At 45.7% G+C, this 17678-nt stretch overlaps 1 protein-coding gene across 1 annotated transcript in view; it reads left to right on the plus strand.

Annotated features, from left to right (window-relative positions):
- STK36 (serine/threonine kinase 36) overlaps nucleotides 1–17678 on the plus strand; it is a 682518-nt gene that overhangs the window by 393098 nt on the left and 271742 nt on the right. The window contains exons 16-17 of the mRNA XM_069651602.1: nucleotides 439–543; nucleotides 13805–13903. Of these exons, the coding sequence (XP_069507703.1) occupies nucleotides 439–543; nucleotides 13805–13903 (204 nt within the window). The remainder of the gene's footprint in view (nucleotides 1–438; nucleotides 544–13804; nucleotides 13904–17678) is intronic.

The raw sequence follows: 17678 nt of genomic DNA on the forward strand, positions 1-17678 counted from the left end.
CCTCTCACATCTCCACCTTAGGGGTTCATCCCTCACCATGAAGGACCATCTCACATATATCTCCACTCTTGGCAACCAGATCTGAAGGGATCACACAATGCTCTAAGAGTGGGATGCTGCCACTATCGGAGAGTAGCTCACACAGTACTACACATGAGAACCCATCTAGCCCTGTAGAAATGACCTCCCAAATTGTTGTGTTCATGGGAACCAATCCTACTCTATGGGGATGACCTCACACACTCCTACGCCCACAAGAGTTACCCTTGATCTGTAGAAACCAACTTAAATGTTGCTCCACCTTTAACAGGCCAGCTCACACCCTAATTTGTCCATGGGGAAACCAATTGCCCACAGGGAAACCTCTCCGAAGTGTTCATAAGTGTCTCCGGAGCATGTCATTTTCAATCTGTCTTGATTATGCCCTGTTCAATGCAGGTTTTGCAGTACGTCGCTGAAACCCTTTTATCAGAAAGCTGTAAGGCATCCTGGAGCTTTTTCTCTGGATTTCAGCAGCCTACTCTGGCTCTCAACACCCTCAAGGTGAGGCTGTTCTCCTCAATCTCCAGTTTCTTTCTACGCTTGTGATCTCCCCTTATTTTATTGTATCCATGCATATAGCCTTTTCTTTCTTGCTCCTCACTCATGCCTTCTTCATTCTTGGCACCCCTCCTTTTTATTTCTGGTCAAGGGCTCTCTTCCCGTCCTTGTTTATTTACATCCTTGATTTCTACTCCTTGTGATCACTCAATCTTTCTCCTCTGCCTCTCCTTTCTTCAACATTCCCTGCACATCATCTAATTTTCGTGCATTCTTGTTATCTTTTTGAAGCAGGTATTTTAGTTATTAATTTCTTCCTCTCTCCATACACCCCTCCTTGTTTCCATGTACATGTTCTACTTCCTCCTTTACTCACTTCCCCTTTGCATTTGCACTCTCCCCCTTTCCTGCTCCACATTTGCTCTCTCCCATCCCATGACAAATCGCCCCTTTCTGGGAACTACTGTTGGCATCATCATGAGTCTGTTGTCTCTGGTGATCACCATTTGATCATACGGGCAGCAGCTGCTGGCATGATGAGTGTTGAATGGTGATGTAGATGCACACTGGGGATAAGTGGGTATGGTGCTTTCACTGCCATAGAACACTTGTCCTGCAATCATGTTTTCCAGAGGGTGACTCATATACTATAATTTATAGTGTTACGCATTGAGGACAATCGTATTCAGACAACTCATTTAATATATTTTAATCTTATTATATAGCATTAAAGTATCCGCGTTTTAATTTCTTATCTCTACAAAACACAAAATGTTCAAAAAAAGCTAATAGATTTTCAATTTAGAACCCTAAAACGTGACCACAGTCTCAATACACATTTAGATGGGGCAACTCACAACTTAACACAACTAACACAAATCGTATGTATTCTAACTCATCTCTCCAAATCTTCAGCACGGGATATACAGAAACCAATCTACGTATTTAATCTAATTTCAGACAATGTATTCAATACAATCCATTATTGGATATGTTTTTGGTAAAAAGATATTTCAATAGAATTGGTCAGCTTAAGTTTTGGAATATGGGATTTATCAGTTGGTTACCCTACCTTCTTCAGGACCATGTGACAAAGGATCTTGCAGTTATTGTCACATAGACCGCTGCCATCCTCGGGCCCTTGAGACAGCTGTATCCCCCTGGCCAAATCACCCAGTACAGTTCTGAAATCCCAAGCTCATGGATGGGTGGAAATCCTGGACCGAATAAGGAAGACCACGGAGTAATCAGTCCAAGTGTCTAAAGCCAGAGGAAACTTTGAACATCCAGTCTGAACAACTTTGACTTGGGGCATTGTGGTTGAAATACTTGGAAAAGGATTCCGACTCTTAAGAGAACTGCGACTCCTACTCTTCCTCTTGTTGTGGAAGAAAAACCCCAACTGGACTAGGACATGTTGACTGGTCCCAGACATTGTGAGGTGTTTGGGGGGAGAGCTAAAGGAAAGGAGAAAAGTGTACAGATGAGACTGACATTGGCAGTGCGGTGTAGGAGCATATAAAGAAGGAGTTCATAATAATATAAATTTTGCATTTATATAGCGCTACAAACTTTCAGGTATCTGAGCACTGCTTATTATTACCCAAGGCGTGTGGTGCTCATTTATCAACATCGAGAGGATGAAAGGCTCAGTTTGGCCTGCCGAGATTCGAACCTGTGTTGGCATGCTCTGCACGGATGTCAAATCGAGCGTTCTACTCGCTGTGCTATCTAACCAGTTAACATTAACATTCAGGAATAACATGGTGAATTAATTGTATATTTATTGCTATAAAGGAGGCACAATTTTAAAATAGTGAGAATGCATGGAAAGATACACTACTGCACATGACGTGAAAAGTTAATGAATGCTAGTGTTTTTATGGGGCTTTGGGAAAGAACTGCCTGCACATAGACGCCAGCTCTACATCCACAGACAAACCTCATATCCCTCCTCACAAAATCTCCACACCCAGGACAACATTTAAGAGACACTTGACAGAGGACCTGGTAGAAACCCTGGCCACCCTCAAAGCCACATCGTATACAGACGACATCCTCCCAGCATCCATCCTCAGCACCCTCTGCACAGAAGCTTGATTTCCCTACCTGGAGATCATCAACAGTTCCCTAACTCAAGGCACCTTCCCATCGACCCTAAAAACAGGACAAATGCTCCCTCTACTAAAGAAACTGTTAGGCAGAGTTTGTAGGCAGTACCCTTTGGGACCACTACACACAATTTATACTACAGGTGTAAGTAAACCAACCTTTGGTATAAGTCTGTACTACACAGTTTTTGGTAGCAGAGCGGAGCAGCCAGGCTTATCTCAAGAGGGGAATGTGAGCAGTAATGCTGTTATACAGAGGTCTAGAATCACAGTTGTCCAAATACTCTTACACGGAAGGTTTCTTGGTTAAACACTTATTAATTTATTCAACAGTCAGTTATAAAAAAATCACTAGAAGGAGGCAGTTCAGTATTATGCACAAATTTACTTCAGTACTGTACTCTAGGTTTCTGAGGCATTCAGACTACATTGAAGGAGGAGCAAAATGGCATTCAGAATACTTTGAAGGAGGAGCCAATAGGAATAGGTTATCAAAACATAAAAAGATTACAATTATTCTTAGACAGTGCAGATACTTTGAGTTCACCAGAAGAGTCAATTCAATTCAATAGGCTAGGCCAAAGTCAATGGTCTTGGATAGGATGAAACGGTTCTGGTAAGTAAACAGTAAAGTCTCTGTAAAAGTTCTCTGAAGTTGTTTGTAAAAAGAAGAATCATATGTTGGGTCATAAGCTGATCAGGCCTGCGAGTTGCAAAAGTTTCAAGCACTTTCAAGGTGAGAGTTAAGTTCTCTTGGTCGGGTTTTCACAGTACCTTACAATGAAGAAAAAGATGCAGCTGAAGACTTCTGTTCCTGGCTGTTCCTGCAGATCTTGCTGTTCCTAAGCCTCAGTCGTGGGGAAAAGAGGTAGGGCGTCGTAGGACCCCTGCACTGCCCTTGAACAGTCAAAAAGCTTGGCAAAACTTCAATTCCGGTAGCTGTAAATCAAGCACACAAACTGGTCTCTCTCTCCCTGGTTCTACGGTTTCCTGCAGCACTCTGAGGAAAATCAACCAGCTCCAAGATGAGTATCAAGGTGGCTTACTGTCGAGTGGATTGGTCCACCAACTAAAAGGGAGAAGTCGTCCTTGTGGGGGCTTCTCTGTCAAGGTGAACTTGGCGATTCAGACCTGCAGCAGGGCTTCACCGGGCAAACCAGCGGTCCAGGAGTTGCAGCAGCCGTCCTCTTCAAGCTTGTCTTCGGTTCTTTCATTCCAGTTGCCGACTCTGCCTTCAAAGCCAAGAGACTCGCCTTTTATCCAGTTCTCTCCCATTCATTTTAGCCTAGCTGTCACTCACCCAATAGGGAGGTTGTCCTTGCCGGACAGTCAGCCATTCAATCACGCCAGAGTGCATTTGGGTCTCCTAGGAGACTAAACACAGGGAGTTTCGGACACCTCCCTCACTTCCTGCCCACCCCAGACACTCGGGCGCCAGATGCAGTCTTCAGTCATGAAGCCTGCCAAAGTCGTTGGAACAAAGGGACCAAACCTGGTTTGGCGCGCAGAGACAAACTCTAGAAGGACCTTTCCAAAAAATATGAAAGTGAAAATAGAAGACCCGTTTAAACAAAGGGGTCTCAGACGCCATCTTGAAAAGCATGGCTCCCGTGATTTTTCATTACCGGTTGTTAGGGAGAATTCTCTGTTAAGGCTAATTTCCCAAACCTAGTGAGTCCCCCAGCAACTTTGCTGGATTTTTGGGGTTTATTTTTTCTCCTAAGAGTGAGACTCTTTTTCTCCCACTCTTAGGCATGATTTGAGAATGTCCTTTGACTTTGTAATGTGTTTTATGGGCTATGGGGTCTTTTACTCCGTAGGGCTTCATGTGTTTTTGGTATGTGTTACACAGCACCCTCAGTGCAGTAACACAGGGGTGTCATATTGACCCCCAAACATAGACTCCATACCCTCAGACTGACTACTGTCTCCCAGGACATGTAAAGTCACCATTGACTTTACTAGTCTTAAATTGTGAACAGAACCAGTACAAACCATCGTATTGTGGAAGTATTGGTAGGGGTAATTTGATTGCCCCTTGGTCTGTTTTTCAAGGGGGCACTGTCCAGTCCCCCCCTTGTCGTGTTTCTGGCTGGTGGCAGTGGTTACCACGCGAAATATTCCACCGGAATATTTCCTATGGGATTTTCCCATTCATTTTAAACGCACCACTTTTTTGGTGCAATGTTAAAGATACCGCCGGGTTATTTATTTAATATTTGTTCCCCGGTTGGGTCTTTTTGCCAGAGCTCGGTTTTAAAATGGCCTTTGTGTTCGCCTCTGTAACTCTAAACCAAGTCGAGCCCTTTGTTCCACTTTTGGCAGGCTTCTGCACAGAAGCCTCCAAAAGTGGTGCCACTCTGTCTGGGTCTACAGGAAGTGTGTGAGGGGGATTAGGCACCCTGGACTGAGTTGACTTGGCAACTCAAGTCGCACTCTTGTGTGATTGGCCCAGTGGTGAGCCGCCCGGCTCACCACTTAGCATGTTTGATTGACAGCTAGGCTGATGAATGGGGGTTTTGCTGCATAAAAGCAGGGCTTTGCGGACTGGAACTTCAGAAGTCGCCACAGGACCTAAAGAATCCGAAGAGGGGAGAAGCTGAGCCATCTACAACAACGACACCACCGGTGGAGCCCTGCTGTACGAAACTCACCACTTTCCCGACGACAGAGAAGATCTTCTTCCAGGAGAGTCTTCTTCCCTTTGAGCTGGTGGGACCAACCAGTTCGTCTTTTTTGCCTTCCTGGATCGTCTCGTGGTCGAATCGCCCGTGCCAAGCACCCCGGCGGCCGGATAGCCACGCTTCACCACTACCGTGAATAAAAGGGAAGTACCTTTTAACCGGGAAACTCTGCGGTTGGTTTCTTCCCTGGCAGTGCAACGATCTCCAGCTTTCCTCCATGTCGAGATCTTCTCTTCCCCTGGACGAAGCACTGACTTGCACCCGCTGCCAGGAACAACTGCCCCCGCTGGAGCTTTCTCACCATTTCAGGTACTGTGTCCCGCTTGGTCTCCCTTGCAACAGACTGTCCAATGTGTCCCATAAATCCTTGACTCTCTATCCTGGGGTGACCTCGGACCTGTTAACATTACCTTTCTAACTTGATCCAACCTCTTTGACTTTCCTGCAAAGACTTTTAGTGCATTTCCACTGTGTGATCTTGGGGCACAGTCTGCCTTGCTCTCTCCAAGAGTGGGCCTGGCCTATGAACTTTTTGCTCTACAGTAGACCCTGCCTTTCTTGACTTGCTGTGGTTCTTTAAAAGTGTTGGTATTGTGTGTTTTTCCTATTTCTGCCTTTTCGCTCCCTTTTTAAATAATTATTGGAGTGCCATCTATGGTTACGCGCTCACCTCTATTTTGCTAAATAAGTGGTGTCTTAACCTAGACTTGTCAAATAATTAATTAGGGAAGTGTATATATTTCTAGTGACTGTGTTTGAACTTGCTTGACATATTAGTGCCAGTGTATTTTTACAAGTGTCTTTAAATAAATAATTATATACTTTTATACCAAAGCTCTGGTCAGTGTTTGCTTGTGCTACTGTATTTTTAGCCCTATTGTGTATACTCTATATACTGCCTAACTCTTCTTGAGAGAAGTCTGACTGCTCAGCCACAGCTACCAGGTAAATCTGGGTGGTGCAGACTGCTACCAATTGGGTTTACTGCCAACACCTGTAGTCTTAAACTTTTTGCAGTGGTCCCTAAGGGAACTGCACAGGTTTCTGCCTAACGCCGGTTTTCGCGGTCAGGAAAAATCATGGTAGTTTGTTGTAAAACCACTGCCACCAGCCATTTCGAGACGAAAGAGTAGTATTTGACTGCTACTTGAGTTTCTAGACATAGGGGATACTAAGTAACCCGTCCAGCACCCTATTGTAAGATAGGGTGTGCTGGGCCTAGGAATTTGAAAAGGCTAGAAAAGTCAATTTTACTTTACTTTCTCTGGGAAACAGTAGTTGAACCCAGAGAAGGTATTTAAACATTGGGACAGCCTAACAGGCTTCCCTGTGTCACTGCACTGAGGGTGCTGTGTGACACAAAATTAAAAGATGATGCCTATGGAGTTGTAAGACTCCATATTCAAAAGAAACAAACACAGAAAACATAGTGAAATGAGAAGTTCAAAGTTTAGCAAAAGAGCTGGAGGGCTCTAAGGTAGAGGGATTGACACATTTATGAGAATTCTCCCTAACAAGCTTCCCACCCCAGCTCACCTCATGCGTCAAGTCCTTCGGGTTCCACATCGACACACCTCTCCTTCAAGACACGCATAGCTAAGAAGCTTGGTATCAGCTTTCCCTCCTGCGGAAAGGCCAGCCCTTCCTCCCTCCAGACAACTTTAGATTCAATGTTCAAGCACTGGTCCTATCCCACCTGGATCGGGGCAAAGCACTCCTCGAAGGCTTCCTGTCGTTCTCCCTTGTGCCCCTGAGAAGTTTCCTACATGCGGCTGCACACCTCATCAAGGGTCTACGACCACATCACTCCAGCCCGCATCAACCTTCACTGGCTCCCACTGCACACACAAATCCCCTTCAAGTCTTGCTGTATCATCTATAAGGCAGTCACCCTCAAACCACTCAGCTACAATGCAGAAAAACTCAGCATCTCCGGCGGACAGCGCACCACCAGAAGTCAGGACACGTGCAGACTTGAAATCCGTGGCTGCAAAGGACCAGAAACCAAGCCTTCTCTGCCTCCGCCCCAAGACTATGGAATCGCCTCCCCATCGGCATCAGACTTGCCCCCACGCTCCTACAATTCAGAAAAGAACTCGAGACCCACCTCTTCAAGGAGTGTCTCCTCCTCAACACCTAGGCTATCATGTCGGCCCTCGTGCCACCTGACTCGCACAATGCCCCCCCACCGGAACAGCTGTACCCCTCCTCTGTGCCCCACTGTATCCTACTCCCCGCTGTTTAGCTGTTCTATTTTTACCTCTGAAAAGCGCTCTGTTATGCATCTGTAATGTTGTACACCTCTGTAAAGTGCTCCATTATGTATCTGTATTGGTGCATACCTCTTTAAAGTGCTTCATTGCTTCTTGAAGCTCGGTCCGCACTCAATAAATACCATAATAAAAATAATAAAAGGGGATGTGGCAGATGGTTGGTAGAGGTGCAGTCATGTGGCAGAGTATCAAGGAGATGAACAGGAAAAAGTGGGAAGAGTCATGAGTTGAGGAGGAGGTCCCAATAGGCACAAGACAGTTACAACTCATGTAGGGGGGAAACAAGATTGGGGTGTTGGGGAATGAAGGCAGGACCATAAATCGGGGAAGTGGCAAGGGGAAACAGACCTAGTCCCAGAGCAGCTCTGGTGGCTTGCCTCCTGATATAAAATGCTGTTTCATCACCTGCTTCTCCTACTACCACGGTCTCCCATGCAAGCTCACATAGGCCCGACACCCAGGCAAATCAGACTTCAAAGAGACGAGAAGCTGACGAGCAACCTGAGGAGCCAAAAAGTGAGAGGGGAGAGTGAACAACAGAGTTGACTGAGGAAGAGGATCCCTGAGCTGGGGAGCATAAACCCCATAGTTGCTTGTTTCTAAGACACAAAGATTGTGGTTTATTTGAGACCCAGAGGATGCATTCAAGATTTGGAGGTGAGGGAGTGGTGGACTATGTGACCTCATGCTCATCACATGGACCTGCTGAAGACATTGCCATGTTCTCGAGACTAGCTGTATGCCCAGGCCAACTCAAGAGACTTGCACTCAGGGACTACAACTTGCAGAATCAACCCCCACACCCTCAATCGCTCCTCTGCCGGTCACATGGATAACCTGTACCAGATCTAGAAGATTCCACCACAAACCCGGAAGGGGGAAGTCTACAGAGGAATCCCGTCCAGGTCCCTAACGCCACATGGAATATTTGGCAGGATGGCCCAAGTACAAGTTGTACAGACCCATCTAGCAAATCACATGGAAGAAGTACACGTCTCCCATAATCAGTCTCTTCCCCAGAAGGAGAACTGGACCGGACTAAAGGAACGCAATTTGGGCAGGAAGACCATTTGGGTAAGGTGCTTTCCACTGCACATTGAGAAGAGCCCTGGAGAACACTCAACACTCCTCCCTACCCCATACCACAAGAAGTGCAACTACTCCCCTGTTTTAGAACAATGGGAGGAAAACAACTCTATAGCCACGTGTTCAGACTGACTGAAGACAGGTGAGAGCAAGAACTGACTTCAGGCGGGAGAGTGCCTTCCAGCAGCAGACCTGAAGACAGAGAAGCAGCTGCCTCCCAGCCAGATGCCAGATAATTCTACAATGTTTTCTAATATAGTGGCTAACCTCTTTAGACTTCCTACACAGGCACAGGATAATATAACCCTCCCCACCCCCTTACCTGGGAGTATTTCCTAACATGCAGAAGTTGACTCGTCCAGCCAGTCATGACATGGCCATTTATCTCCATGCCTATACAATGGCCAGTACAGCAGTGAGCAGGATTTTTGGATTGCAGAGCTAGAAAGGAACAGAGTGGGTGTTTGGAAAGGGAGCAGATTTTGGTGATGGCTGGAGCAGAGAGCAGAAGCCATTGGCTGGAGAAGGGGTGGCCAGAGGGCAGGAGAGGTTGGAGCTCTTGTAAAATAAGAACCTGGTAAGGAGAGATTCAAAGAAGGTCCAGAGGAGGTGAAGAATGAGGAGAAGCTGGCATTAAATGCAGAGGGGCTTAGGAGATGGGGTGACTAGAAATAAAATGGTTCACAGTGATATCCTGGGAGAAGACCAGAGTTTGGTGACTGAAGTTGGAGGAGCCATCATGTTTGGCCCTAAGAAGACCGGTAATCAAAATGAGAATAGTGGACACTGCCTGAAAAGGGGTGGGGGGCTTTTTTCAGGAAAGAATTCCTTTTTGATGCTTTCCTCCCATAGACCTCTATGGTATTGACATATATAGGAAGCCCTTTCCTGGGGACAGCTGCTGCTTTCCCGGGTAAAGAGGGGGTTTGTGTGTGAGCCCAGATGTGTGGGCTGGGACTGTCTGGTCCCTAGTTACATCCTGATGCCTGAATGTCTATTGCTGGGCAGATGTTGTGACCAGTGGCTATCCATGATTGGACAGTCACTGCAGTTTGAATGGTGTACATCCTTGCAATTGGTTATCCTGAGCGAACGTCCAGTTCAGATCTTGGATAAAAGGACTCCTCCTGCAGCTATTCTTCAAGTCATCATTGGAGCCAAGCCCTCTACGAAGAAGAGCAGCCTGTTGATGACCCAAGAATGACCCTTGCAGCTGACCAGCACAAACTTCAGTGAAGCACTGCTCCTCGGCCTGACTTCAAGAAGATCCTCAGTGCTTAGACCCCTGGACAAGTGGGAACAACCAGTCATCGATCTGTGCTCGAGGATCAGGGTCTTCGGAAGTGTCCCAGGACCAACCATTGGACTGACCAGCTTTCTTCCGGGCCACTTTGCTGCAGCCTTCGCTGTTCAGAGTGCATCCTTGGAACTTGGAGGATTTTCAACTTGTGCTGCAAGATGCCTTTTTGCATCAACTGAAGCTGTGCAGGACATGCTCCTTTTTTCGTCCCTAGAAGACCACCTGTCGCCGCCTGACCTTGGGGAATCCTTTTGCAATCCATCTTCTTTGCATCTTAGAGGTGTCCTGAGGTCGCCTGCATTGCAGAAGTTTTCATCTTTTCTTCATTTGGGTGTTCAGCTAGAAAATGCCTGCAAATGACACTGAAGGACCTCGACCGTCCGAAACTAAATCTTGTGTCCAAAAGTGACCTCTACACTTGCGATGCCTGGGCCTTCCTTGATTGGACCAAGCACTGAAGACTGTGCTGCCAATGGATTCTGGAATCTTAGCAGTGGTCTCTGGAGAATTCAGAGTCAGTGGGGTAAGTTAACATGCGTGTTCCTTTCCCCCCTGTTCTCCGTCGGTTTGCATAGGCGTAGAATCCTGTCCCTAAATCACTCTTTTCTGATTTTGGTCGATGGAGGTATGGTAAAGGATAACTTTCTAGGCCTATCCTAATGTCTGGGATTGAGTGAGTTTATTTACCTGAACTTTACTTACCTTTTTGACTTTTGAATCAAAACCTCTGGCATTGTCTAATCTCTTTGTAAACCTACCTGAAAAGTATAACTTTGGGACTGATCACTTTAGGGCACAATGCCCCAAGCCATCTTATGGCTGGACTCGCAAAGTGTTGGGGAAACTGTTCTGTCGTTAATCTAAAGTGTATTTTACTGAATTTCATGCATCTGAATACAGACCTGTTTCACTGGTTATTGAATCATATGTTTTCTTTCTTCTCCTAAGGGTGAATGTATATATCTGTTTTATAGTATATTAAGTGTGTGATAATTTTTGCCTAGAGGTTTTACTTGTTTACTGTGTATTTCAATGGCCTAATAAATCAGTGTACATGTTTCTACTTGTCGGCCTAAGGACCCTTCCCATGAGGCCAGGGAGGTGAGCCCAGTACCCGTTAGTCCCCCTGGGGGTGATACTCAGTGGGCAGATCACATGAGGAGGGAATCCCCCCTCATTCATGGAGGACATTGTGGGTTAACACAGTATAGTGCATCCTCACCTTCTTTTCCTTCCTGTGGTAATACAAGTTCCACCACATATTTTTTCTATAGCAATAGTACAACTAGTATTGGGATGAGGAAGATCAGTACTGACTCCACTGACCTGTTCCCTCTGTATACTGAGTCGAGTAAGATCAAGACTGACTCCACTGAACTATTACCTCAATATACTGAGACGAGGAAGATGCTCTGCACTAGCTATAACTCACTAGATCATCACATTGAGCAGTCTAGCTTTTGTCTTCATTGGAACTTAAAAACTGAAGAGGGACTAACAGCATTGTCAGTGCCTCCCCGGAGGCACTGCGAACAAGGCATGCACTGCGCAGACGGAAGAGCTGATCCTGCAGCTGCTGACTGGGACATGACGGAAGGAGAGACGGCATCCCTACCTGTTTGGAAGAGGACCAAAGGCCAGAAGAGGCTCCTGATGCGGAAGAACGCAGAGAGAGACGGTCCAGCAGGTACACGCGGCCGATCTCCCAGGAAGTGCTGGGGAGCCACGTAAATGCAATGTGTGAACAGGAAACAACACAGAAGAACCGTCGGAAGATGCGAGGAGGACCGAGGTGAGAGACCAGGAACCCATGCAGAAGGTAAGTGGACGGCCCGGGGACCTAAAGGACATTTTCGAGAAGCCAGTGTGAAGAAGGGGTCTGGGACCCGAGAAGCAAACATAAAGGGGTCTGGGACCCGAGAAAGACAAACCAATGTGAAGGGGTCTGGGACCGAAGAATACGAAATCAGAACAATAGGGTCGAGTACCCTCTGAAGGAGAGACCATATTCCTGGCAGGGAAGTGTACCAGGGATACTATGAAGAACCAGTCAATCATACACCCAAGAAAGACCAGGGAAGGAAGACGTTCCCCCTGCTTCATTGAACTGCCATTGTATAGAACTGTACATGTCGAGAGGAAGGGAATCATTCTTCTGGACCAAGACGACAGTAAGCCACTTTAGTTTGTTTTCAAGTGTATGGTATTGAAGTAATATTTTGAATCTGGACAGTGGACTCTTTATTGGCGGACAGTCTGACATTCTTCCTTAGTGCTTTAGTTAAGTCAGGGAAACCCCTCTTAGACTTAGGGATAGTTAGGTTTCCCTCTTTCTTTTGGTATAAATAAAAGTCTTTGCCCAAAAGCATGCCACCTGTTTGTCAGTCTCCTCCTTCCACACTGCTACAACTCATTGTGGCCCCAGGCCACTCTCACAGATCACCCGAGATTAAGCCTTGCTGTTCTGCTACCTTAACTTGATTGGGTTTTTCTAGATCTCTAGCTCCCTGTTCACTATAATAGGTGGACCTCCCACAATCCAACCCTGGCAGTTGATTTTGGAAATCCATCTTAATACCTTGGAAGGATGGAGGATTGAAAGAAGGGGTGGGGCATTGAGGAGGTTCAAGTGAAGCAGTAGTTAGTGAGGAGATGATAAATAGATAGGAGTCAGTGGAAACCCTGGGAGTAACTTGGCAGTTGTTAAGGAAGACCTGGGGAGACTGAAGGAGAAAACCTGAGGAGAGAGAGGGAATCACACCCTGAGCAAAGAGTGAGTGGCAAGGTGAGCGCAAGAGAGGGCACGAGCAAAAGCAAATACTAGAGGGAAATCTAGAGTGGAAAAAAGAGAAGGAGCATGAGAGAGAGAGAGAGAGAGAGATAGAGCAAGAGAAAGGAATAGGAGCTGCAAGGAATGTCCCTTTAGGCACCAGACCATTACAGTTTATCAAGGTGGTAGGCGTTGGGTATTGGAGTCAGGACCTCAAGACAGAGATAAAGGAGGATCCCTGTCTATACCTGTAGAGCTCAAAGTGTAGAACCTTTTAGTGGAAGCTCTGGGGTTCATTTCCACTGTCTAGTGCCAGCTCTCGCTGCAGCATAAGTCTAACCTACAGGCACGATAGTGCCCTGAGACCCAGACAAAGGGGGGTCTCCCTGGATACAAGGATAAGAAGAAGACCTTAAATGACAGAAGGAGAAACATGAGAATTGTTGTAAACAGAGATGTTTTTTTGGAATCCGGGGAGACTTTGATTTTATCCCAGAGAATTTGTGTTTGAACCCAGAGACTATTCCATTGGACCCAGGAAGTCATCATGCAATGTTGGGGAGGAAACGTAATACCCTCTCATCATGCTGACAAAGAAAAATTAGCTTGAACCGTGATTTTCGTGTTGCGTCATATATAATGTTTGTTACAGGGGAGGAACGAAAAATGCATTGTTGGGCAGGAAGAACACATTTGGATGGAGGATAAAGCAGCAGGGGCTCAAACGTGAGGGGAAGAAATCAAGCTGGGGGAAGGGCAAATGGGCAAAGGGGGAAAAGCAGAGGCAAAGGCCTTCCAAGCGCACACTACCCATTGCCCATCATACACCTTGTGTTCATGCTTTCCTCTCTGTGTACTGGTCTTTGTCTCCTCTTTCCTCTAGCCACTTCTCCACATTATTTTTTTTGTTTACTCCCTCTTTCCTTTCACCTACATCTCTCTGCTTTCCTTTTTCATTGTGGTGTGGAGACTGTGGTCCTGTGAACACCCTCGGAAGATTTCCAATGTGCTCCAAGTAATGCCTTGTCTTTCCCCTGCAGGTGGTGTATTCATGCTGTCATGTCAGCTTGGATCTTTGTCGAAACCTGCAACGTGATCCTCAGGCTCTGGCCTCACTGATAATGCTCCTGGAAGGCAAGGTGAGTCCCACAGGCTGGTTGTGCAGGTGTGTCTTCACACCTGCCTTGTCTTCACACTCATTACTCTAGACCCACCTTCTTTTACACATGATTTAAATTAGCACAGATCAATAACTTGTGAGCTGCAGTACTCTGACTAAACTTTAACCACTGATATAGAAAAACAGAAGTAAGCCAAGTCAATACATGGTGAAAAATTTGATGAAAAGAAAGGTGTTCACCTTTGCATAACTCAAGGTTTTAATGACTGTTTAGTGAGAAAAGCAGGAAATCTGTACAGCTCCTCGTGGAAAGAAAATCTTCAACTGGTGGAGACATGTAGTCAATCAGTACTTTATTTTGTAAGTTACTCATTCCATAAAAGTTGTTTCAAATAATTACAATATTATCAAAATAAAGCCGTAAATGAATCATTTGATGCAATAAGTCATGTCCTTCAACTACATCAAATAGACAATAAAGCCTCACTCCACTTCATTTACAAGATCATGATTTACTTTTAGGTCACAACTTAAAACGCAGATGGCACAATAGCCTTTACTAACAGTCATCGCTATTTCAAAGCCTGCTTGCCAAAGTACATAATTGTCTGTTAGACTGGATTTCTATACTCTGGCCTGGTGGTCACATATATAGGAGGCCAACCTAGTTAGTAAACCGGGACAACTCTGGGAGCTGTAGCCAAACCAATCAAGGTAGCATGGAGAGCGGCCAAGGCGATGTCTCAGGAGTGAGTCAGAGTGGTAAAGGGTCCACAATGAGTCCACAATGTAAGTGATCAAGGATTACAAGTAGTTAAATACTGTATTCAATATTGGCCAAGCAAACACTATAAAAATGACTATAAGCATGTAATACTATACACAACACTATAACAAAATACATATATACAGTGTAAGTGAGAGGCCCCCAAAAATACAGTTAAATCTCCCAATGAAGTCAATAAAAACGCATCCCAGGAGGGAATGAGACCAAGACCAAGTGCTGGTGGTATCAAAGGCTTTATCTAAGATAGGGCAAGCAGAATCTACTCTGCTCACGCCGAGAGCGCTCTGCAGAAAACATGTAACAATTCAGTTATATACAGAAAAATCATCAGGCTGTGGGAAGGCCTAGGGGGCACATGAATAGTTGGGATTGGTTGCTAAGAGCAGGCACCTATAGGTGCCATAGGGTCAGAGGCTCTTGATTGGCTTGAGGGCACGTGGTGAGATGACGTTGTGTCCTGGGTCAACCGGTCAGCCGGGCTCATCGAGTTGGTATGTGGACTTGACTCTTATGGTGGTTCTTCTGTTACACTAACCAATTGACATTTGCCCTTGTGGCCACGCACTCCCATTCATTCACTACCATGATCTGTTTGTCCGGTAACCTCAAAGACCTGTATCTTAAACACTTGTAAAAACATGCTGCAAGGACAAATTATGTATTACTGGCCATAGATCAAACTTCATCCATTAAAACACTGCTCTTGATCTGTTTAGACAATTCAGAATATACTGACTAAGGGGTAGAGCTCATGGGGTCATTGCATGGTCTGGGATGTCCGTCTGATGACCACAAAAAGGATTCTAAATATATGGCTGGAACGACTGGGTCACAAGAGGTACATATCATCATGGGCATTCATTTCATCGTGGGTGTTTAGTGATCAAATGTCTAACCATCATTACATCTCTGCTAGTCTATTTTGACACCATGAATGGTAGAGGAGAATTGAAACCTCTTTGCGGTATGGTTCCTCGTTGCACAAAGAAACAGGGCCTTTAGAACACAATTTTACATGCTGGCTTTTTATACATGGCTTACTACGTTGCACGCAGGTCATACTGGTTTAAAGTATACTATATTTTTCATCTGGCTAGGCAATCTCATAACAAAGGAAAACAAAGGAACTCATCAAGAAATAAAACGTGTCCTTGAATCAATGTTCATCTTTCATAAAAAAAGGCAGTTCATTGCTCAGGGTCTCTGTGTACATCCTTGGCAGGGATTGTGGCTTGTCAAGTGATTAGCTGCCGTATTATGGTTATACGATATTACACATATATTTACATCTGAACTTATGACAATGAGGTAGCTTAGTGCTGGTGTGTACAGTATTATACTGGTTATGCATTATGTTGTTGCAATCTATTTCTATGAGCATTTCTGTATCATAGGTTAACATGCATCATACTTTCATCGTTAAGGTTTAACATGAGAACTTCTAGTTAAACATATGTTATATTGTTCACTGCTATACAGATTGGCCCACCATTAGGTTTAAACGATCCCGCATGCAAAAGGCATGTTGGCTCTGTCCATATTATAGTGTAAATAAACAAACGGACTCAAGGGTCACTTTTAACATTGACTTTGTCCTAAGGGGCATGGGGATTATGTTCTTTAATGCCAGGGTCTGTGGAGTGTGGGGCAGGTTTATAGAGACAAATAGCTTTTGCTCTGGCCCCTGCTCAGGGCTGTATCTGGGTCAATGAAGTGAGACGGAAGACAGAAGATAGTGTGGATTTTGTTGCATTCTCGCAGCCAGTCTTCTCATGGGAACCGAACAACTGCAGGGACGGCAAAGGGGAGGAGGTGGGGGGAGGAACTTGCTAGCTGTGAGCACCTGTTGGGAGAGCTGCAGGCCTGTGTTGAAACTTCACAGTTGTTTTAACATTACAAAATGGGGTCGTGACTTAGAAAATGGAGTCTTGTTTACCTCCGATCTTACACTGTTATAAGGTGTGTTGCAAGGGGGGTCACACTTCCTAGGGGCATTCCTGCATGAGTGCACCGGGGCCGGAGCTCTGAACCCAAAGCAGCCGCGACCGGGCCTACCCAGGAAGTGTAGGAATGGGGCAGGGGTTCAAAATGCCCACTCCTTCCACTCATTCCCCCCTTTCGTTACTTAAATAACGAATATTGTAACTGTCCCAACCTCTTAAATTCTTCCTCCTCTGCCACCGCTTCATCCCATGCAGGTGTCCCCTTTATTAGCATCCATGCCCTGTATACCGCTCGGAGGCTTTCCCACCTCCTAGCATATTCATCTGTGGTGCAGGTCATATAAATACACCCTCCCTCACCCTCCAGGTCCACCCATACTTCCTTGTACCATTGTAAATCTCTAGGTTCCTTTATGGTTGTGTGATATAGATTATCCACTCTGTGCCCTGTGTTGTATATGGCAGTCATTCTATATTTTGGCTCTGAACTGTCTCCTGTTTGCACCTCCGCCTCATGTCTGATTTGTGCCACACCATTTGCACGACCCATTGTTACCATCATCAGCGCACCATTAGGTACTGCATTTGCGCAGCATCGGAGTCCTAATTGGCACACACAAAAAATGAGGTGCAAAAAGACGATGAGTGGTATGAGGAGCTTTACCGTCATTCCTAGCAAGGAAGGTACCCAGGAAAAAAGATGATCAAACCAGGTGCTGGGCTGTGCCCCTCCTTCATCCTTCATCCGCTCTCCGAGGTCGTGCACCGCTGCTATCACATGTGAGAGGAAACTGTTCTCAGTGTCTGCAGAAGGTACAAATGTGCAACATGCGCTTCCGATTTTTCGGCAAACACCTCCATCGATTGCTGTTAAGAGGTCCAGCACATATCTGTTTTGTATCGCCATTAACCGCAGGGCTCTAAGGTCCACTTTGATGACATTAAGCCCTTCTTCAGTGTTGTTAGCCAACTGGATGAGCTCCCACCTTGTGATCTGGAGCCACTTGGCATACGCTCTCGCCTGGATGCTAGGAACGAGGGACGCAAAAAATGTCTCTACGGAG

The sequence above is a fragment of the Ambystoma mexicanum genome, chromosome 3p (assembly GCF_040938575.1).
Source record: "Ambystoma mexicanum isolate Mex_15411 chromosome 3p, UKY_AmexF1_1, whole genome shotgun sequence".
Taxonomy (NCBI): domain Eukaryota; kingdom Metazoa; phylum Chordata; class Amphibia; order Caudata; family Ambystomatidae; genus Ambystoma; species Ambystoma mexicanum.